Below are 23613 nucleotides of genomic sequence, written 5' to 3'. Positions count from 1 at the left end.
TTGCAGCCATAGCCCCGACATACACATAAAATCATTTGGTAGCGATTTTTTGACATCACAACCATCATCATTGCACCTAAACGTTACGATTACACAGTAACCAATTTTATTTTATTACATAATGCAGAGGACAGGCACAAAATATGGTGGCAATTTTCGAACAACAGCACACGAACAAATTTTGTCGGGAGATAATTGCCTGTGTTTGATGCCGTAACGAGATTGTGCCTTAAATTTACAACCGGCTAACGAAGAAAAGGGCGGGAAACAACCGGAAATTCAGAATCAAGCTAAAAATCATTGGATAAACACATCGAAAATATAAGCTCAAAATGAAAATTGGAGCAAATGTTTGCAAACGAAAATAGAGCAAAGTTAAATATCAACTAATGTAAAATGTCACTGATCAGAAACATACATAGTAAAATCCTTTTTCGTAAAAGTTAGAGAAATCTTTTATTAATATAAGCTCAAACAACTTACCGATTTTTCGGCTGAAAGAACGGATACAAAATGAAAATTGGAGCAAATGTTTGCAAACGAAAATAGATCAAAGTTTTCAATATTTATTTAATTTTCTATTTCGTTTTTATTTTCATTTTTTGACGAAACAACTATTTTTTTGTTAGAAGTGCAATTACATCTAAATTCCGATCTGTTTAATTTTGAGCTTAATTTATGGTTTCTACATCAAAAGTGTGTGTATGTGTGAGTTTTTGTATGTCTTCCGGACACTGTTTCACATTCAGATGGCTTCTTTTAAAATTGCATACTAAGATGAGTTGAATTAGTATTACTTGTATACCTGTGCTAAGTAGTTTGTCTAATTTCTCAATTAACACCTTATTATCATTGTTCATTTCAAAATGTTCATCGAATTTTCGGGCAATTCTATGAAAATCCCTTTTTTCATTTTCATTCTAGCTATTTTGTATGACTTAATACTTAATTCGTATATTCTTTGACAAATATGCAGGATTTCAATGAAATTGAATATAGTTATTACGATATTCTTACAAAATACACTGAACCATGATTAGTAAAATGTTGGTGAGTGTGAAAATGAATGTGAACGTGTGTGTGTATTACTATAATTACAATTAGATTCAATAAACATCCAAAATAGGACACTATATATTTTTTTTCAATTTTGTTATTATGATTATGTTTGTGACAGAGCTGTTTTTTCTTGGACTAATGGCGGTTTTACTCTCACTTGTTAATAACAAGTTGTTATAATATTGCAACTTTGTCCCTTAAAACTATATGAGTCGAAATCGTATGTCGTACTCAATTCAACATTACATTCAAGAACGATTAGATAATATCTCTTTCTTCCGTCTTTTTATTTCTTAAATTTTCTTTATACTTTGTTCGACATTTTCTTTTTATAATTTTTGAGCTTCTAATCATCCACCTTTCCAAATGAGTATAATTCTTTCGATTTGCTAGGGATTTTCGCGAAAGAAGTGAAGACCCTTTTTTAGCTCTTCACTTTCTGAAGCGGGAGAAAATATTCAATTGGTTTTTTGGCGAAGAGAAAAATCTTTCAATTTGCTAAGGTTTTTTGAGCCAAATTCTCTGAGACAACCCACCAGGAATGAACAAATCAAATAATGCATTTTTGAATTTGTGAGAGACCAAATAGAAAATTACCCCTTTAGATGTTAGGAAAATTTTGAAATGACCCTCCCTTTAATCGTCAACGTCAGAAGCTATGATTACAAATATCATTTCATGTTAATCTATTAAATTGTATTATAGCACAGAGAAAGTGAGTTTCGAATGTGAAAAACGTGTCAAATTAGCACATTGTCACATTCAAACTACCGTCAATAATCGAACTTTGTTTTGAAAACTTTTTTGAAATATGATTCTGTTTAATTTCATTTAAAAAAAATTAATTTTCTTCTTCATAATTCTACCCTTCGTATTTAAAAAGTAGCAATAGTGTCACTTTCCTGCAAAAAGAGTATCTTGCGATTAATTCTAAACGTGTTAAAACTACATTGAAATTGATGCATACTATATGTCTATACACAGTAATTGTTCAGCATCAATTTTTGACTAGATAATCCACACTATTTGTATCTTGTCACTTATATACATAGTAAATAGTATGTGTTGTTGTTAAAGGATAGAGGAAAATGATACCATGCGTGTGTTTTGTTCTTCAAAAAACTTCAATCAAATGTACAGAGTGTAATGTTTTCAATGTTTAATTGAATATTATATGTGAAATGCTAATGAAAACGTCGTTTAAATGGTGCTCTTTTTTAATATTTAGGAAAGAATAAATTGTGATAAAACATTCATATTATTTACATAAAAACAGCAAATGTTGGATCTCCCATCCATGAAAATGATGTCAACGATATTCGTCTGACTAGCTTACATGACTTATCTAAAAATGTTGGTATCAGATTTTGCTTTTTTTTTTTTAAAAAAAAAAGAAGAAGAAATAATTTTGAATTTCGTTTTGATTTTTGTTCGCCAATAATAATGCTGTGTTTTTTGCCAAAATGTAATCATTTATTGATTTGTGACTCCGTGAGAGTCAATATGCCAATACTAATAGGGCCTCCATACCGAATTACCATTGTCTGTGTGGTGTGGAGCACGTGGAACGACCATTTGTCGTGCACTATCTTCGCCAGCTCGTGCACTGCTGCCACAATTTCCAATGTGTGTTAGATCAGTGCCGCCGATCATTAGATTTTGTTGTTGTCGACCCGATGCAGTTGTAATGTGCTCCATCACTGACTGTAATTCACCGTGAACCATTGAGTTTTGTGCGGCATGTGAATGAAATCCATGCGTTTGGTTTGCGGCCGTATACAATTGGGAATAGAGCAAACTGGCCGGTAATACGGGATAGATAGAACTATTGCATCCAGGACCGCCACTGCTGCCAGTGCCATAGGAATTTTGTGATTGATTCACACCACTAATGAAATTTGGATTGTTACCAATCGCAGAACTTGTATTGTTCGAAAGATTTCCACCGTTTGTATTGGCATTGCCCGAACCATTGTTGCCATTCCCTAGGTTTGGTGTGTTTGATGTGAGTAAATCATCTTGTACCGGTGATTCGGCTTGAGATGAATCACTTAAACTGCGTGGACCATTGTTGCTTGTGTGTAAATTGTAATCATTTGTTGTGGCCAAGTAGCGTGGAATATGATTTGTTCCATTTATAGCAGCTTGTGATAAACTTCCGTGATTTCCGGTCATTTGACCGCTCGGACTAGTTCCAACCAAATTGCTCAGATGCTGATCTAAATCATTTGCCGTCGAATCCGGCAACACTGCGACAACGAGAAAATGGAAACAATTTTTTTTTCGAAATGAATTTTCAAACTTTAATAACTATTTCTTCGGTTTAATTCTCTTTCTATTTCCTTTCACTATCTTTTTTCTTCTAACTAATTTGACAAGAAACAATCTCAATTCCAAAATGGAACTACCTAACCCTTTCATTCTATATAAAAACTTACTTGGTAAACACTCACGTGCATTGTTCGTAAAATCTTGTGTGGTTGCTTGATCGGTGGCCGAACAGCTAAATCCCAGTGCGGGATTATTGAATTGTGCAGCCGATGTTGTTCCGCATGTTGATAGTCCGCTGCTTGTCAGATACGGTGAATAGTTTGCCGAACTGTAACCCCAGTGAGAATTTGCCGTTCCTAAGCCAAATTGTGACATATCTAATGAAAGCAAAAAAAAAAGCACATTGCAATTGAAATACATGCGTCTCTACTCTCTAGCTCGTCTCTCTTTTGGACCGTGTTTATTGAAATTAATGTGTATGTGCTGTCATTTTTTTTAAATTACTCATTTTTCATTGAAAATAAATTTCGAGTGTGTATTTGCATGTGCGAGTGCTGGGCTTTCGGCTTGGGCGTGAATACAAACTTAATAAATTTAATTTTAAAATAAAGCCAGAGATGATGAATGGAAATGATCCATAAGCAAAATATACGATATGTGAAAAAAATGAGCCAGCAAATTAATGAATGTCAAATTATTTATTGATGGCATGAGGATGTGCGACGGGCCATTTTTTTTTTTTTCAATACACAACACAGGGTAACGTTCAGCCAATTTAATGAGTGTTTCGAATCAATTTTGTCACAAATTGTTATTTAAAGTACTAATGATATTATGTTGCAGTGTGTGCGCCCATACGCATGAGTGTAATTAAAAATATTTCATAAATAAAATCGGTGTGTTGAGGCCGTGCGAATTGTGATGAATATTCCCTATAAAATTGTTGACTTGTGTTGATATTTAATCCTAAAATCGGATCGGTGCTGTTTAAAGTGACCGACTATCTGTGCACACAAAAAAGTACGTTACGCACATGTGTACATTGCACAATTTTCAGATAATTAAATTTAAAAATAAAAAAAAAGAAAATTAATGGAAAATTTAATAAAAATTGCAACCATCAGCTATAATACAATATCACAAAATCGCTAAAATGATTCTAGTTCAATATATTTTAATGACAGTCAAAAATATTTCGATGAAGCCGATAAAAATGTTTAATTATTTTAAAAGCAATGTAAATAAAACAATGGAATACTCACTTTGACAATTTCCAATCGGTGGCATACGAAAGCCCGACAATGGATCAGCAGGAAAATGAAATGGACGCTGACCGAATGCAAAATGAAATTGCTGTTGTTGCCCTAAAAGAGATAGCACTTCATATTTTTAGTTTGATTTCTGTCCTCATTGAAACATTCGCATAAAGTCAATTGTGCGCGACAAATGTGCTCTCTCTTTCCCCTTTTGCGATCTTTGTTTGTTATTCAAACCGGCTAGCGGTTTAAAGTCATTTTGAAATTAATTGGCCTTACTGCCTGAAAGCACGAGACGATACCGGTCCAGGAAAAAAAGCGTCACTTTGCTTGGATTTTATATTTACCATTGAGTGTCTCTTGAATATTTTCACATAAAATTAATTAAAATACTTAATGGTGTCGGTGATTTCATACGAGAACAATCAATAAAATGTCTTTCAACTCGTGTCAAACGTAGCGAGATGTGCCCGAAATTTAATGGAAAGGTATCACGAAGAAGGATGAATGAACTTAAGGTCCGTTGAAAAATGCACTCGCTCGCTCGTTAAAACAATGTCATTAATTTAGTTTTCCCAATAAAATACAGCGAAAAATTTAACGATGCAGCACCAAATGAGGGATCACTCACATCACATGTGTGCTACATAATTGGTGTCTTTTTGAATGCGATGCAAAAGAAAACGTTCAAATGTATAATTGTTGCTTTTAAGCAGTTTGTAATTTAAAATATGTGGATGTGTGTGCCCGGGAAAATGGCTTTATGGTGACGCAAATTTTAAATGTGCGATTTGTCGACCGTGTGTATTATTGCTTGAGCTATCCAATTTATCTCAGTCCATGCCAACTGATACGAATTTATTTTGCAAAATCACCATGTCTTTCGCATCTTTGTCTTGCTACATTAATTATTATTTTCCAAAGAAAATAGCTTCTTCTTCGTACATTTCGTTGAAAATAGTTTTTCGGTAGATGTTCATTCGGCGACTTTTGAATTTGAGTGTTGTTTTCCACGTATGGATTTGACAAATCTCACACTTAAGCAATGAATATGTTGGCACTTTAAAATGAATCGTTTCGGTAAATCAATTTTATTTCATCCCCATTATTTTCCCTCTTCGGGTTGCAATTTGTATTTGAACTCGAACGTTCTTTTGTGTATGTGTGTAAGCACATATGTGTAAAAGGCACACCGAACTACACTTGGACGGTTATCGAGTCGATGAGTGGCAGGCAAATGAGTGAGTTTTCATGTATACAAGAAAAAGGGCAGCAGACGGCCACACAAGCTACACGCATAGCTTAAAACAAAGAAGAACATGTATAAATATCACAATTTAACAATTCCGAAATAGATTTTATTTTATTTTAATTCATCGTGTATGTGAGGCCAGTCAGCTATATTACTCCGTTGTTGGATTAGCAAAGATAAAGAAGCACACAATACACTATTCATTTTCCAGTGAACAATGAAAATTGTCTGACAACACAATTCGCCTGGCCATTGTTTCAACGCAACACTTTTCCTTTAATTTTATCCAATTTGCATGCGTGTGTGTGTGTGTTGAACTATGAAACTGGTTTCGAAATGATAGAGTGTAAAGACCAAAAGTCTTATTTTCATTTTCTAATCTCTACCTACGAATCAAATGTTTATGCGATGTCGTCTCGTGTGCTCATATAGATCTAAATAATTGGTAATGGTGTAGAAAGGGAAAAACGGGAAATTTTATCGCACGACAACAGCATTTTGTACGGACCAGAGAAATGTACGAGACGGAAATAGAAAAGCAAAATAATCGACTGGTTTTTGCACACAAAGTCTATACACATACACACGAGTTTAAGTGATTTAGCCACAGAATCGCGACAGATGTTTCAAGCCCATTCATGTGAAATGCTTTTGAAACTCTGCTGTGTATGATGTCAGATTTTGTGCTGAGTGAGATTTTCTCAATTAAAGAGTCTACAACTTTGTGTCATTTCAACACTTATCATGATCTGCACTTTTGTGCTGATTTCGGGCTTATTTTCGAAAATTTTCCATCGGACATGAATTTCATAAATTTATTCGTTGGATTTTTTCCCCATCCATTTTTTTCAATTAATTGAATTTTTCAATCAATTATTTCCTTAGTTGTGAGGGTCAATTAATTATTTTCATTAAAATCTCACCGATGTTATGGATAATGAGTATTCATGTTTGGTCATTGAAAACGTATTTACTCGATCGAACTGCCGCCAGTGACACTGTGTTTATTTTGGTATTTCAATAAATTTGAACAGTTTGCGCGCGACGACTGGTTAAAGGCGAATCGCATTTATGTAAATATGTATGCGCTGGTCAAATATTTTGACCCGATACAAATTGAATACTCTTCACTCTCTCGTTCTCTTTCTCTCTTTAAGTTCGAACGTTTCTACAATAATTAAAATATTTCGTATGTGTGTGTTCGTGTGATCAACTCTTGTTGATGCTTTAAATTAAATGGTTTAGTTCCTTCACAAAATAGCACAAAGTAAAGTTGTTTGTTTGTGCAAAGCAGCATAGAGAATTTCGACATGACCATGGGTCACTTGCTTCTCTTACTCACTCTCTTTCGATCGCTCCTTCTTTCAATTTGTACATATAATGCTCTCTAAAATTCATTAGCAGCTCGTCCGTTCTCTTGATCTTTGTTTGACTTGTCCGTCGTTCGTATTGCGAGAGATGGAATGCTCTTTCATATGACAGAGATGCCAGTGAGTGTGTGTGTGTGTGTGTGAGTGATTTTATTTACAATGGTGCAGTTTTGTGTTTGATTAGTTCAAGTATTCTCGCCAAGAATCTCTCAATGTTAAATGGGGGGGGGGGGAAATAAATGACAAACTTCACTTTGACTCGGAATTTATTACGTATTGCTCATACAACATTCGATGAGGAGATTTTAACTTATATATCGACCAACTAAATCTCTCTCTTCTTCTAACTTACATACGCACTAATTCAAATAAGTTGACACATTGCCTGAAGACACTTTTGAGCGAGCCAACCCGAGCACATGCAAAATGCAAATATTTGTGATGAATATCGTTTGAGCAATTGATTCAAAGAAAAGGCTTTGTTCAGGAGGAGGATCATTGGCATGTACACGTTAGTCACTGTCATCAAGCTGCTTAAATACATTAAAGGACTATATTTTGGCCCCAAAAAGGATCTTGAGAACACTTTTGCGAAAGAGAGACAGTGTTTGCAGGCGAGAAAGAGAGAGAGAGAGATTTATGTAAAATTCTCAAACATCTTGTATCACTAAAATATGCATACACATTTGATTCAAAGAGGATATTCTAATTGTGACCACAAATTACAGTATTTCGCAAACTCAGGAAATCCAAGTGGCTGCCGCAACCGCTCAAGCAGTTTGAAGTTAATTTTCATTGATTTGTTATATTGTGGGGGTTTTCAATTTTGATCTTTGTGTTTTTTTAAATATTGTTGAATAATAAAGAGAGATTAAAGATAACTCAAGCAATATCGATTACATTGAGAAAAAAATTTAAATTTACTTGCTAAATTTGCAATAATTAAATAATGAAAAATGGTTGGTTTTTTTTTTTCAAAATACCACTTACTTGTCTTTGAACGTGGTTCTCTGGGTCCATCAACGGTTACTTTTATCGCTTTGTTGTATGTAGTAATTTGCGGAGGGCTGGTTGATACTGTTATTGTTAATGTAAAGCTTTTACCTGAAAAAGAAGAAAATTTTCAATCAATTGAATGAAAATCGATAAAAACTCAAAAGCACTATTTTTTAATTCGAAATCACACTTGGAAAAGCCTTGAAAAAAAAAGACGACAACGTTTGAAACTCATTCGCACATTTGGAAAATCATTCGCATATTTCATGATTGAAAAATTTAAGGAAAAAAAGTCAGAATGAAAATGCCGACGCTACTTGTCATCATTATGGATTTAAAACCACTTCAACAAGTCTGCGGATTGGATTTATGTATGCGTGTGTATAAGCAGTGCAGTCATTGGGTGTTATTTATAAAAAAAAAAACAACAAAAATCGTGCAAAACATTGAATGAATTAGCGTGTCATGAATCTTCTACTGTTCGGTTCGCCCAATAACCTCAAATCAAACCGATACTTAAACCATGAAGCCGAAACTTTACCCCACTCGACTAATCGTAGCAACCGCCGTGCATAGTGTGTGTTTTGCAAATATATATTGCATATTCACAAATCGTCGATCCTCTCTCTCTCTCTCTCTCTCTCTCTCTCTCTCTCTCTCTGTGTGTGTGTGTGTGTTTGTGAGCGTATATAGGCGATTGGTATGTTCTCGTGTGCAAACTTGGCTTGGCATTCGTCATCAATCAAGTTCTTGTGATTTTGATTGCTTCGTTACCAGTAACTTTAAACGGCCGATTGATTGCACACCCAAAAAATCATGTATTGCTTCGTTGATTACTTTTTTTTTCATTTGGAATTTGTTTCTGAAATTTTTCCGAATATCAACAAAAAAGAATGAAAACTCATTTACAAATTCCAAATTGAAATAGATTTTGATGATGACTTTTGTTCGAATTTTGATTTCCGTGAGTGTTGCGTGCAACAGACAATTTTAAACTATCATTTCATTTTCGATACACGTGTGTGCCGACGGCTCGAACACATGCGATCTACCAAACATTCTATTAATAAAAACAATGAAATATGATTGAATGTGGCACACGACATTCACTTCGGATCGACGGTGGAATTTTCCTGTTTCAATTTTACTATTGCCAAAGCGATTATTTATTTAATTATCGATTTGTATTTGGGGATTTTGATGTGATTCTATGCTCACATGTCACACGTTTATTTATATTTGATATCATGTTTGTTTTATATCGGTAACAGGCGCTAAAATCTTGAACACTTTTGTTTGATGCTGATTTACGATAGCCAAACACGTAAACATATGCAAATAGTAGTTTTTTAACCCCAAAATTCGATTTGTTTTGAAATAAAACTAAACAAATAAATTGACCTTGTGGCACTTAATAGTCGGTGACATCGATATTCAACCCGGTTTACACAAAAAAAAATACAATAACATACTCTCTGGTTAATATTCTGCATTTCCCGCGTGAACATGCCAGACCACCGTACACTTTATCTACACTTTGCTGACACCTTCATTTTCATGTTTATTTCTTAATGCTTATTTTGCATTGAAAGTATAGCGAGAGTGTGACGAAGGTGTAGCGAACGTATACAATACTCTTTCACACTTTCGTCAGACCTTTGCTTCTTTTAATGTATACAAAAAGAAATGAACGGGAACATGCGGCGGAGAAGTACACATGCACAAACGTTATCTCTTTGTTCAAAAAATCATCTAGTAGCCTACACATATACACACATACGAATATTCATTTGTTGAAAAATAATTTTCATAATAAAATTGTGTCATTTGACACAAACATTGTTCATTAAATTAAACATGAATATTCGTATGTGTGTATATGTGTAGGCTACTAGATGATTTTTTGAACAAAGAGATAACGTTTTTGCATGTGTACTTCTCCGCCGCATGTTCCCTTTCATTTCTTTTTGTATACATTAAAAGAAGCAAAGGTCCAAATACGGGTTATAGTGCCACTTTTTTGGGGAAAAAAATTATCAAACACGTTAGATGGCGTTAGTTTAAATGTAAATTTCTATGTACATACGGTGGCGCCGCCCTACACCAAAAATTACTGAACTATAGAGTAAGGTACTATTGCAAAGGTCTGACGAAAGTGTGGAAGAGTATTGTATACGTTCGCTACACCTTCGTCACACTCTCGCTATACTTTCAATGCAAAATAAGCATTAAGAAATAAACATGAAAATGAAGGTGTGAGCAAAGTGTAGATAAAGTGTACGGTGGTCTGGCATGTTCACGCGGGTTTTTCGCTAAACAAAAAAAAATGTAAATCGCTGCAAAATGGCACAAAAAGGAGGATTTGAAAAAAATTGCGACTCTGGCAGAATGGCTTGCAAACAACATCGGGAACAAAATATAAATGTTCGTCGGTTGATATAATTCAGTTGACTTTTTAAAAGACATCACTCAATTGACACGAGCCGATGAACAGAATGAATGCCGCATCGTCGCATTTCGGACGAAAAAAAAAGTGTGTGTCGTTTTGTACATTGATGGGGTCCATCGGCAAAATACGGTGTTTTTTCCCCGGCCGTTCGAAAGAATTGCCGTTTATTAACAATGAACGACCCATTCGGCATTGTGAAACATGTGCAAATAACCAACAACGATGAAGAGAGGAAAAAAATGATGATATTGCTGAAATGAAAAATACCCACAAAAAAGAGACTTGATGGTTGGAATTGAGCCGAAACATACACCAAATATGATAGAGAAAAAAATCCAGCGCATATACATGCACTAGCATCGTAACTGGTGAGAGAAGAACATGGTGAAAAAAATGCCATATCACAATAACTACCACTTCGCTTTCTCTCTCGCACACTGGCACTGACCAAAATTGTTACTAACAGTAAAACCACGCGCGCTCTTAATTTTGGTTTGAGGTAACACACAATCATAGCCGAAACAAAAGCTAGCCACACACGCAACAGCGGTGACGACGACAATTTGAAACAGTGGCTTTCAAATCACACATTAATTCGCGCCCCGTTTTATGGCAGCGACAGTGGAAAAATATCCTTCGTGTCCGCCCGACATTCACCAATTTTTCATTGAGCCACTAACATTCAGTCCAGCCATTTTGGCTAAATATTCCGAATTTTTCGATTAACATTCAACGCACACCCATCGAACTCGCGAAAAATGGATCGTCTGCAGCTTTGTAGAAAATATAGAGCTTTGCGTATATTATGTGTCATTCTGCCAAATCGTCGAAATGTATTGATCGTATATGGTCTTCTAGATATTGTACTGGTGTTCATTGAAGCGTTTACGATATACATAAATGTACCAACTATATATATAACGTCAGCTGTGGCAATGTATCGTTGTATCGAAGCTCGTTTTCGTTGATGTTTGCTTAACCAAATTACAAGTGTAGTTGAGATTCACTGACTACCCTCTGAATGATTGAAGAAAATTGCGCTTTTTCATTGAGTACGTATATCGACTGTTGGGCACATTATGTATAATTGAGTACAATGCATGGTCATCGAGCCAAATGAACACGATGCCATTGAAAGTCAATAATGAACAATGAAAAAAAAAACTCGAACCCATTGTTGGATACTTGTTTTCTTTTCAAATCTACTTTTGGCTTATGAATTAGTGCTTCTCTCGCTAAGACCCATTGACAGAGGAAAAAAATCGTACATTCACGCTACCTTTTTTCATCACTTTTACTAAATGCTCTCTCTTTCGACGTTACAACGATGTGACAAATGGAAAATCGATGACTTGATCATTTAGTGAATATTTTACCATGAAGTACTACACTATTGCATTGATTTTAATTGGATTTTGGCCGACAACTGACATTTTAAATGGTTGCATTTATTCCGAACGCATTTTAATTGATAGTATGCCATTAATAGCACACTTTTGTGTCGTACACACACATCATTGTCACTCTGTGTCGCCTTTAATGTTCTGGTTGAAACAAAATTAACTTATCGATGATACATCATAGAATTATCATAGAAGAGCTGCTAAAAATGAGGCTTTTATCGCGCTCATTGTGCGGACAAAAAAATTCGATATGAAAATGTCATAGCATTTTTTATGCTTCATTTAGTTTCCTTGGGTTATTCTCTTTCATTTTCATACAATCCCTTTTTTTCCAATGTATCACAGTTCGAACTAATGCAAATTTAATTTCTACGAAACAGCCAACATTTAAAAAAAGGGTTAAAAACTTCTCAGTTGGCACGAGAACATATAAAAAAACGTCCGAGTGGCTTAATGCGATTTTCACTCATCGACATGATAGCATGCGATCACCCATAAAAGACAAATGACAGAGGGAACATTGTTTCATTCAGAAAAAAAAGTGTATGCGATTCTTTCAAGTAAGCGAATTTCCACTTGACAATTGAGAACATTTTTCCCCATTTTTTGCAGTGTTGGTGTGTGCTACAACCAATTTTACACTAATGAATTATTGTTTTAACAACGAATTTAAAAAAGTTTCTAACTGCATTTGGAACGGGATCAGTGTGTGTGGTGTCTATTTGTGCGAAAATGCACTTAAAGTCTGAAGTCCTGGCGCTAAAATGTGTACGTTGAGTGTAAAATGGGGGTTTTATGTTGCCTTGAAAAAAGTTTTTCCTGAAACCACTTTGTTTGATGAAGGCTTTTTACTGGCCCAATTGACAAATTCAAACGGTAATTTTTTGTTCGTCTGGAATATTATTTTATTTGGGTCGTTTGTTCGTACAAAAGGGGATTGCGTGAACACTGTTCTTTTTTTTTTTTGTTTCATTCAGAGAAGACAATAAACAGGTGGAAAAGGAAATAAAAGAATGAATTCGATGCCACCAAAGCTTGATCTAAATCCGAATTGAGTGAGAAAAAGTTTGAATTCACATTTTAATTGGATTTATCCATTTGTAATTTATGCCACTTCTATTGAACACATTTAGAGATAAAATTTTGGTCATGTGTATATCTGTAAATGGGTGATGATGATGATGCGATAATTCGGAATTGTAATGCCATGTGAAATTTTACCAAGTAGATGTCACACAGATCTCGCTCACTGTAACATTGCACACATGTGTTTTTGCGGTTATGTTTGAATAATACATTTGATTGTCATTGTTGTCACGCGAATGCCTGTTATGATTGTTATGATTATGAAATTTCAGCACTGGATTTATAAGCGTAACCATTGATTAGCTTGCATTTTGGGTTCATCTTTGGTTTTCACTCTCTCTCTCTCTCTCTCTCTCTCTCTCTCTTTTTCTTTCTCCATCTCTCTATCTCTATCGTACCAAATGTAAAATAACACATGTGCATTAACCGAAAATCGATGCGAAACACACTATTAGCCTATCTCAAATGTATAGGAAAGCAATTGTTACATATCTATCTCTCACTCCAGTTCAATTTATCACTCTATTTCTCTCATTCTTTCACTCTATTGTGTTCTTCTCATGCTCCATTGTACTGTGCATCTATTTCGCATAGGTCGACCGAAGAATTTGCACTTCACTGCATTCGATGACAAGCCATAAGATACAGAGACATTACAATGTGCAAATATTGGTTTTGTGTCTTGTAATAAATCACCATGTCCTTACCAACTTTTTAGTGCTGAATTAATCCACAAACTTGCTTGTTACATTCAATTACATCCACTTAAAAATATGTGCATACAATACATGATAATAATATTTGATGCGATGAGGTACAGATGGACGTCATCTCATTATGTCTCCTTAAAAAAAAACGTCGGCTTTGAACAAACTCTTTGGATTTCATTCGCATAGAGTAGAAATGTTAATAATTCAAATACATTTTCTGCATCGCTTCCAACACATTACTTTAATTAATGTGGACGAAATGCGAATGATTTTTTTCTCCTCCATTTGAAAAAGGGTATTTTTTCCATTTGTGATGTCTTTGCTTGCCTTTTGCAAACTTTACTCTTTACAACCCCTTTGACTTTTGTGTCGTTATTTTTTTTTCTCTCTCTACATTAATATCATATGCACTCGTTTCCATAAATTTTGCAAAGCAGGCAATCGCATCGAAAGCAAGTTCTGTTTTATATTCTGCAGAATTTTAATTAAAACACCTTTTGCGATGCCATTTTTTGTTTGATGCACAACACTAGGTTGCTGCAAAATACGTATCACTGGCGCCCTCACTGTATTGCATAGTGAAACACCTCATTAGTACGTATGTGAAATGTGAAGATTTTTTCTCGCACGAACTAGACGGCGCTAATAACTAAGTGTCTTTGCAGCAATGGTGTGATGCACAACGGCCGACATGAGCTTATCAATTGAACGATAAATTTTTCCTCTATCTCTTTCTATCTCGAATTGAAAGTTCTGCACATTTATTTTAATTAAATAAAACATTTGGCTTGCATTTCATTTGGATTCACAGACGATGCACATGAATATTTAAAAAAAAAAACATGAAATTCGAATGCAAATAAAATGTATCAATTTATTTTCGACATATTCGGTTAGAGTACAATATATCCAACCTTGAAATTTACGAACGCAAAATGAATAATAACAATAATTGTATACGCATGGCATGTGACCGCATGTGTGGAAAGTATTGGGAGTTTCGCCGACAAAATCGAATCGTTGTTCTTCGCTGCATAAAAATCAGACACAATGACGATGGTGGAAATTAAAACAATGAAGAAAGCATTTTCAAACATACCGATTTGTTGTTGTTGTGACGAAAAATCGTTTTCTCGTGCCATTAAAACTCTGTACATATTAAATTCGATATTAGATCCTAAAATGGTTTAGGTGGATTTCTATGTACATATGGTTGAAAAAGTTTGACTAGCACACACACAAGGTGGTCCCCATGCTCATGTATGTTTCAATATATACATTATACACATAAATATCGATATTTTATCATCGCAACAACAGTTGCCACTTGACATAGCGTTACGAGTCTCGCTTCTCGCCGCCGACGCCACCACCACCACCATCATCAATGAGCGATTTGATACGGATTTTCTGTTCAATACAATATCATTGGGCAATGAACATGCAACGATTCCGAGAAACATCGAGAAAGTGAGAAAGCATGAGAATGAGTTTATGAAAATATGTGGCACGGTCTGGCACATGTCATCGAGGGTATGGGGAGTAAATTGATATTAAAAATACTAGGTCTACGGATAATATTTTAACAAAATTTCTAGTTGGAAAACACATTCTCTTTCTATATTTTCTCTGTATTCTGATTCACTGACATATCGTATAACTTTTCCACAAAAACACACATACACTTAATGCAAGTGAATTTTTGAACACACATGTAGATAGATAGAGTTAGAAAACTCTTGTTCAATCGTTGGCGTTTATTATCAATGTGAATCCTTTGCATTTTCCGGTTTTGGTATCTCTTTTTTCTCTCCACTTCACAGCGAACTGAGCCCATTCATATTGACTTGGCATTTCGCTTATTCATTTTACAAACAAAACTCTCATTTATTATTTAACATCTCTCGAACGCATTGTGAAATTTCATTCATTTTAAAATGTATCAGATGAATAACCCTCCATCGGCTGTGTCAAAACGAAAAACGTTATTGTTAGTTCTCGCAAAATTCGAAATTTGTCGATAAAGTATGCCGAGATATCGAACAAAATCGAATGAATGTAAAACTTCAAATTGAGACGTGATGGTAACTGTTTTCTCTTTCTCTCTCTCGCACTCTCTCTCTCTCTCTCTCACTCATTCACTGGTCAAACAGGGTTTGTGTTATCAATCTCACCATAAAATCACCTTTGGAAAATCTATTTGTCGATGCATATATTTTCGCACCCAAAAACGCCGTTTCGAAAATAATAATTATGGCATGCAACAACCAACTCTTACCGAAATCGATTGTTGTTTGTGCCCGGCATGCGTGCGCTTTGTCTATAGTGTACGTATGTGTACACTCGAACAATAATAACGATCGAGAAATTATGTGATGTATATGCATAATTGGAATCTGTCGTTGGTCGTTGTTCACAAATGAGCTCCACTACGGAACATTGTAAAACCAAAACGAACCGGAGGAGTACAGTTTGGCGACGACGACGAGAGCACAAGTGTGTGTATCGATTATTTGTTTGTAAATTATGTGCTGAATTCCGAATAACTTACACTTGTATGCCATAGCGTTCATTGTTTTGTGTTCAAATATACCGAATGTGTGCATTCACATCCGATGTCGCATTTTTTCATTCGGTTACACCGTGTGTATATTCGAAATTTATAATTCGCACATACGCAACGTGCTTTAACTCGATATCGAGACGGGGAAATATGCGATTTGGCGCGATTTTAATAAAGATATTCAGTACCATTTTGACTGACATCACACATGCTAGTATGTACTAAATGAATAAATGTGAACAGATTACATTTCGGCAATCGATTTGTAACTAAAAATCGTCTGAGTGTTGCTTTAGATGTCATTTAGATTAGATTTATCGATTTTTATACGGAATCCATATTGTTTGACAATTTTAATTAAAAAGTTTGGATGAAAAATGCGTATACCACCGTGCCCCCACATGGCGGAGACACAAAAAAATTACAAGATTCCAAAGAATGTTAATCGAAAAGAGCGGTTTTCATTTATTCACAAAATTAATTCGCCTCACATTTCTACATATTTTTGATGCGAAAAGCATTAATTGGCAATTTTGTTAATAACATGTTAAAGATATTGAACATTTTTGTTTGAACATTTTACTGCCGTGAATTTTAAATCAAATTTTCTCATAAAATGCATGAAAAATGTTACAATTTATAATTTTCCAATTTAAACAAATGGTGTTAATCACGTTGAATCAAACATTTTTCTAGTAGAAAGAGCTGTTATTTGCACCAGTCAGATTCGATATTTCACATGACTGAGAATGTCTCGGTAAAAGGTCTACAGCGAACCTTTTGAGAGAAAATGTTCAACTGAATCGAATTTCAAAAGGAATACGTAAAATTCATTTTGAAGTTTAAACATAGACTTATTATGCCTTTTTGCTGTTACATACAAAGTATGCGTTCTTTGCACTTTCTGGCACTACATGGCATGAAGTTCATGCAAACTAAAACTTATTGTCCATCAAATCGGACCTGTCGTCCGTTACTCGCCAACACGCGAACTATATATTGATTGTTTCGAAAAAAAATCGTTTGTTCACTTTTCTGACCGAGTGTTGATATATGACGACAACCAACCGTGTAAAGCATTTACCACAATAATCAACCAAAGAGGACTTAAATCAAATCGTTAAAAAAACGTACGTGGCAAACAAACCAGAAAAAAGTCAAACAAAACAACTGAAAAACGCCCACCACATCAATTATCATTATCACATATTCAATTTTCCCAACTGCTAATATTTGGTGAACCGAAATCATATAAAGTGTTTCAACCAACCAAAAGCCATACCATTTGAATGCGCGTTCGCATTTTTTTCTCTCTCTGTTTCTCCCGTTACCGATTCAGGCTTTCGAAATATCATCAAAAGTGGTTCGCGAAATTTTTTTCATTTTCGCTGTCTCTTTCCCTTTCTCTCTTTCTCACTCTTTTCGTTCACTTTCGCTAAAATGTTGGATTTATTCACAAAAATCGGCGGTTCGGTGAGATCTGATGGAAGACTTGTGTGCAATTTTTTTCATTCACTCTTTCGCTCTCGTCGTCATTCGATTCGACGGTGACCGCTAGCGTTGTTTTTGTTGTTGAGTTAAGTGAAAGCCTCAAAACCACTTGGATATACAAAACCGAAAAAATCACCGCACGCCAACTTTTTTTTTGTTCAACAAATATATTTGGACGAGTGAGAGCGCGAAAAAAATTATATATGAGAGCAGTGCTTTTTTTCATTCTCTCTCACTTTGTACGGGGTTTTTTCAATTCCGGCATACAAATATACGCACCATGAAAAGTAAATGCACTCATTGATACACACATGCATGCAGGAGAGTGAGATAGAATAAGCCGATGCAGATACAGATGCATAAAATCGTTCGTTCACTTTCGAAATTACTGCAATAATCCGTTGGATATCCGTGTGTTGTGTTGGCGTTTTTGCTTGCATTGGCAATTCCGATTTCAATCCAATTGGATCAAGTATTGACATCGCGTGAAAAAGCCTACCGATTCATGACTCAAACCACCATCAGGAATTCAAATTTGATTGCATTATTCGCGTACTGGCCGACACAGAAAAGGATGCCAAAAAATCGGCCTCTGTGCTTCTGTTGTTGTTTTTTTTTTTTCAAATGGGCACTTCATTAGACAATACAATGATTGAAAAGTGACCAAAGTGATGGAGTTTTATGAGTTATTTTTAATGGATGTCACATTGTTGCCTTGCGATTTTACCGCACGCAAGACCACAATTGAAAATTGCCAGAAGTTGATTGGGATCGCCGAGAAACGGGCATCAGCTTGCTTGCGTCAGCTCATTTTTATGAAAAGAAAAAACAACACGAGGCCGGATAAAAATAATACTCATTGATGAACAAATTTAAAGCGTATTTTAAGCTTTAGTTAAAATTGATTTTTGCATTGTAAAGCCGATTCATTAAATTGAAATTCATTAATTATTTACTCAAAATTAAAATCATTTCATGCATTTTCAAAAGGCAATTCAAAGCGATAGAGGTAGAGGGAGAGCGATAAAAGGGTGCATGATGGAAATTTTTCTATTGAACTTTTGTTTGTGAATTATCGGTTGTGTGTCGTACGCTTCCGCTTTCATCTAGGGGATAACCGTGAATTGCAGATCGAATAATTTATAATAATAAACGCTATTTCTCTCTAGTTTTCACTAATTCTGCTAGTATTTCTACTAGTTTGTTCTAATACTGCTATTTTTTGCTAATTTCTCTAGTACGTCAACGTAATAACTGAAATGTGTTTACGTAAATGTTTCAAGTTGACACTTTCAACGTGTATATTTGAAGCAGGCACTAGCGTATACGTTTTCAGTAAGAAATCTGTCATCAAATCTACATTTCCGATTGCAATTCGTAAATTGTAGTTAATACAGATGAAACGTGCTTGGTTACGTGCCATTGAATATATTTTTATTTAAAAATGAGAAAAAGCGTATTTAACTACATATTTTGATACATTTTAGTTCAACACTATTCAATTCGTTTGTTTTGTGAATTTTATTTTAATTAATTATTTCAATATATTCAAGAATAAATGCTTACTAAAGTATATACGTGTACAGTGCTAATTCTGCTATTTATTGCTAATTTTGCTATTTTCTTCATGTAAATTTCCCTATTTTTTTGCTAATGTGCTAATTCTAATTCGCATGGATATCCCCTAGGCTTTCATAAATGTGATGCAAAGTGTATGCATGTGTGCAATTGAATTGCATAATGAACGCGATAATATTGAGTTTTATACGTTGCTGCACAAGTTTTACATGTAATTGGCAGTACTTTTTTCATGTCGCTATGACAACGCCACACAATTTTTGGACAAGCTTTCATTGCAAGCGGAAGTTTTTCTCACTCTCGCACTCGGCATGTGAATTTCAATTTTCAAAATGCATGCAATAACAAAATGTGCTCGTCGCTTTTCAATAACGTTGATTTGATTTTGTACGATGTGCATGGCACATTCACATGTGTTTGTCGAAAAGTTTTTAGTGATCACGACTGAATTTAAATTCGGTACAAAGCCCCATGATGCATTTACATTTTTGAGCCACTAATATAAAATTGAATGCATCATCCAAAATACGGATGAATCAGCATTATTCGGTTCTCCAACTCGGCACTGGCATTCATCAAACGATGATGATGTTTGATGTAATATTTTTGCAATGAAAGGCCATTCATGCGCAACTGTTTGGTTGGAAAAATGTTCGGTCTCATGAATATCATTTCAATCTGGCAAACGCGATAAATCGACTAATTCACCATCACTTTGACTCTAGTGCTATACAAAGCGGGCACATTGGAAATTAACCATCTCACCAGGCATCACAAACAAACCCTATTTTTTTCTAACTTGGAAAGTAAAGTTTATGTCAATTTTTAACTCCATTTAAATAACAATTCAATGCATTTTCGTATCGTTCACAGGATTCCATTTGATTGGAACTCAATTCATTTCTCTTCCACTTGGTTAGAGACTAACAAAGGTTTGTCTATTCAAAAAACCAAATTCACTAAATAAATCGACGCAAAATTTGACCATATTTTAGTGTTTTTTACTCATTCGACTATATTTTACCCATACTTAAATAAATGTTAATTTCATTTTGATGGCGGTTCTATATATTGGTCAATGTTTAGACATCAATACTTTTGATAAAGGTACATTTGAAAAGTCGGTGCCGAATAGACGGTTTGAGAGGTCTTGAAAGAAACTCATTGAATAAATTAATTGGACAATGACCAATGAATTGTGGTTTCGTACCCTTATCAATGTGAATATCGGTAAAATAAACAATTATAAAATCGTTCACTGAAAAAGTTTTAATTTATTTTTCTCTTGACTTGCAAATCCGATCATTTAAAGATACGGAAAAAAAATTGTTAATTAATTTACAATGCCGAAGAAACTGCGTGTAAACTTTTCGAAATGATAAATTAAAAGGAGAATGGTCGCCGGTGATAAAAGTTTGTCATTTGAAAGTTTAATACACAGTATTTTAATAATTGATTTAAAAAAGGAGTTAACGATGTCAATATTGAAAAAGGGGGAAACGAGTTTTTCTCGATCGAAATAAATAAATTACATCCACATCGCATGGTTACGAGTAAAATTGAAAGGATTTCTACTCGATTAAAGAATTGCTAAGCAGCTGATGAATAAATTGATAAGCGGTTTGGCAACCCTCAACGAAAGCAAAAAAAAAAACCGTTTTCATAGACAATACGAAGAAGTTCGGCGTTGGAATTTCTGCAAGTGAAATCTCAAGAAAAACTTGTATAAACCACACACACGTCTGTTCTCAACAGACGGGATGTTGTTGCCTAATTTTTCTTTTCTCCTTTTTTTCTCTGTGTTCAATGTAAAACCCATCTTCACATAATAGACATCTTTATTTACAAAACGATTTTCCGGCATTTTTCAAGCTGCTATTTATTCTGTGGTGATGTATCACTCTCTTTGTCTCACGGCATCACCCTCGAACCAAATGCGGGGTGTTTTTTTTGCTGCTTGATATGACGGAAGGAAATTCGTAAGCAGAAAACTTGTGCCCGAAACCATTCGAAAAAAGAAGCATTGAATTATGAAGAAAAATGGTTTGAGGTATTCTCATGGTGAATGTGTATTCCCTTGGATTTTTCTTGAAATGTTTCGAGGGTGCCAATACATATGTTTATACGTGCACACTTTGCAAAGCAAAGAGAGAAAAAAACAAGCATAACATAATAATATGTGTGATTATGGGGCTTATGAGAGGCTCTTTCGTGTTTAACGTGATAATTTTCATTTCAATGAATTTATGCGTTGCTTCCGCAGTTTTTCGTTTGTTCGGATGAGTGCGGCTCATTTTTATATTGACTTTACCTGTTGACTGTGTCGAGTAAATATTCGCTCGAAGGCATGCATTATATCACATTATATTTAATATTTTGTTTGTTATAAATTTATATATATATATATATTTTTTTTTCGTTCACTTACCGCGGCCTGATCTGCCCACAAATCTATTTTGTTGTAAATAAAAGAAAAATATTTATTTCAATTTTAAATCTTTCTTCTTTTTCTTATTCCAACTGACTTACCGTAAGTCATTGAATTTAGCTACTTGATTTTTCATAACGGCCGAACAATTTCTCAATTCAGCGCTGTAATTTTCATCGTTGCCAGCTTTTACAGTGACCATCGTACCATCGCCAATATCACCAAGTGAAACGACTTTAAATGCAACTGGCAACGTTTTGTTCGATCGCCAGTGCTGGGGTAGAACGGTACAGACAAACAACGGGCTACCCGTTCGTATCAATTCACCTTTTGAATAATATGCTATTAATTTTATGAGTAACAAAAATCGAATGTACCGTTTTTATTACCTGGATGCTCGGACAGAAAGTCGCCCAATGTACGTTCGGCTAATATGTCCGATGTCATTTTGGTGTATGCATCGTTCAATAGACTGGCTGCTGTTGGCGGCGATGTATTTTCACTTGATGTGCCCGAGGCAGTGGCCGATGTTCCACCATTTGTTGGTGTTGTATTGCTTCCGGTATTTGTGCCACTGCTGTTTAGATTGTTTGTTGTATTACCGGTAAGATGCATTTTGTTGGTGATTTTCTTCCGAATTTTTGCAAATTAAATTGTTCAACTGTATTTAAAAAAAACGAAGCAGCGGTTCTTTTGCTGCTCGACTTTGATGCGGTTTTACTTTTTTTTTCCTCTTCGAAATGTGTTGATTTATGCTATTAACAATTGTGCTAAGTAAATATCCTGAAATTTATGAGAAAGAGACATTTTAAATAGCATCAAAAATTTAGACATCAAACTCGTTGGAAACAACACATAATGAAATTTGCACATGCACGATTTGTTGTAGTTTGGCTTAGGCTAATTTTTGGAAAATGTATGAATTGCGCTTGTTCGACGACTACGGCATTTGGCATAATTTAAATCTTATTGCTGACAATGAAATTGTTTTCATGGCATGGCAAATGAGACATGTGAATGACGCACAGCGCCATGATTATTATCAGCATCCGGTGGTTGGAGTGGAGTAATGCGAAAGAGGCAACAAACGTTTTGCATACAAAATGATAATGTGTAGACAATTGGATAAATATATGGTCAGAAGTATACCTTTTTGGTTTAATGGTTTTGTTTTATGCTGATTTTCTAACTCGAATTCGTATGGTTGTCTGGCAGTGTGAATTACATACACACAACAGTATTTCACATGCCAACACCAAAATGTAGTCCAAAGCGAAAATGTCGGCTTCTCGACCCGTTTTTCGAATCGAAAACCGTATTTCGTTAATGTTGAATGTTTAGAATGCATACGCTTGTTTAGAGGTTTCCTGACATCAAAATGTTTAGCGGTCATCGAGCAATAGTCAAAAGTTGTTTGCCACACACAAGCACACCAACTTCAATTCGCTCTGTGATTGAAATCGACCGAAATCCGTAGCAATTTGGATTTATATACGAAATCATTTTGTGTGCATGTGTGTGACACCATTTTTTCGCCCAAAATTCTTATGAATCTCATGTTGAATGAGAGAAATCTCATGACACCGCCTGTCATTCGAGTGTTAAAATGAATTGCATACCTTTTTCACCATTTTTCGAAAACTTCACATTTCAAAATCAACCGAAAATTTATAAAGAAAAACAAACTCGACAACCACCGTG

General features: G+C 34.9%; 1 protein-coding gene across 7 annotated transcripts in view; it reads right to left on the bottom strand.

Moving 5' to 3' along the window:
* Positions 1–638: 638 nt before the first annotated feature.
* The window catches only part of LOC116344841 (protein lozenge), a 29515-nt gene continuing 6540 nt past the window's right edge, over positions 639–23613 (bottom strand). For 2 of the 7 annotated variants that reach the window (XM_031773629.1, XM_031773630.1), the window contains exons 2-8: positions 22302–22695; positions 22014–22254; positions 21913–21935; positions 8199–8312; positions 4593–4709; positions 3498–3707; positions 639–3308 (exon numbers count right to left, since the gene is read on the bottom strand). In XM_031773629.1, coding sequence (XP_031629489.1) covers positions 2572–3308; positions 3498–3707; positions 4593–4709; positions 8199–8312; positions 21913–21935; positions 22014–22254; positions 22302–22527 — 1668 coding nt within the window. In that variant the 5' untranslated portion in view covers positions 22528–22695 and the 3' untranslated portion in view covers positions 639–2571. Of the gene's footprint in view, positions 3309–3497; positions 3708–4592; positions 4710–8198; positions 8313–21912; positions 21936–22013; positions 22255–22301; positions 22696–23061; positions 23156–23613 lie in introns of those variants that run through there. The other 5 variants (XM_031773631.1, XM_031773633.1, XM_031773634.1 and 2 more) reach the window with 5 other exon arrangements.

The sequence above is a fragment of the Contarinia nasturtii genome, unplaced genomic scaffold, assembly GCF_009176525.2.
Source record: "Contarinia nasturtii isolate CC-2019 unplaced genomic scaffold, AAFC_CNas_1.1 Cnas_scaffold_1182, whole genome shotgun sequence".
NCBI classification, from domain to species: domain Eukaryota; kingdom Metazoa; phylum Arthropoda; class Insecta; order Diptera; family Cecidomyiidae; genus Contarinia; species Contarinia nasturtii.
The sequence above is the reverse complement of the archived record's forward strand: the minus strand, read 5'-3'. Positions and strand labels throughout refer to the sequence as shown.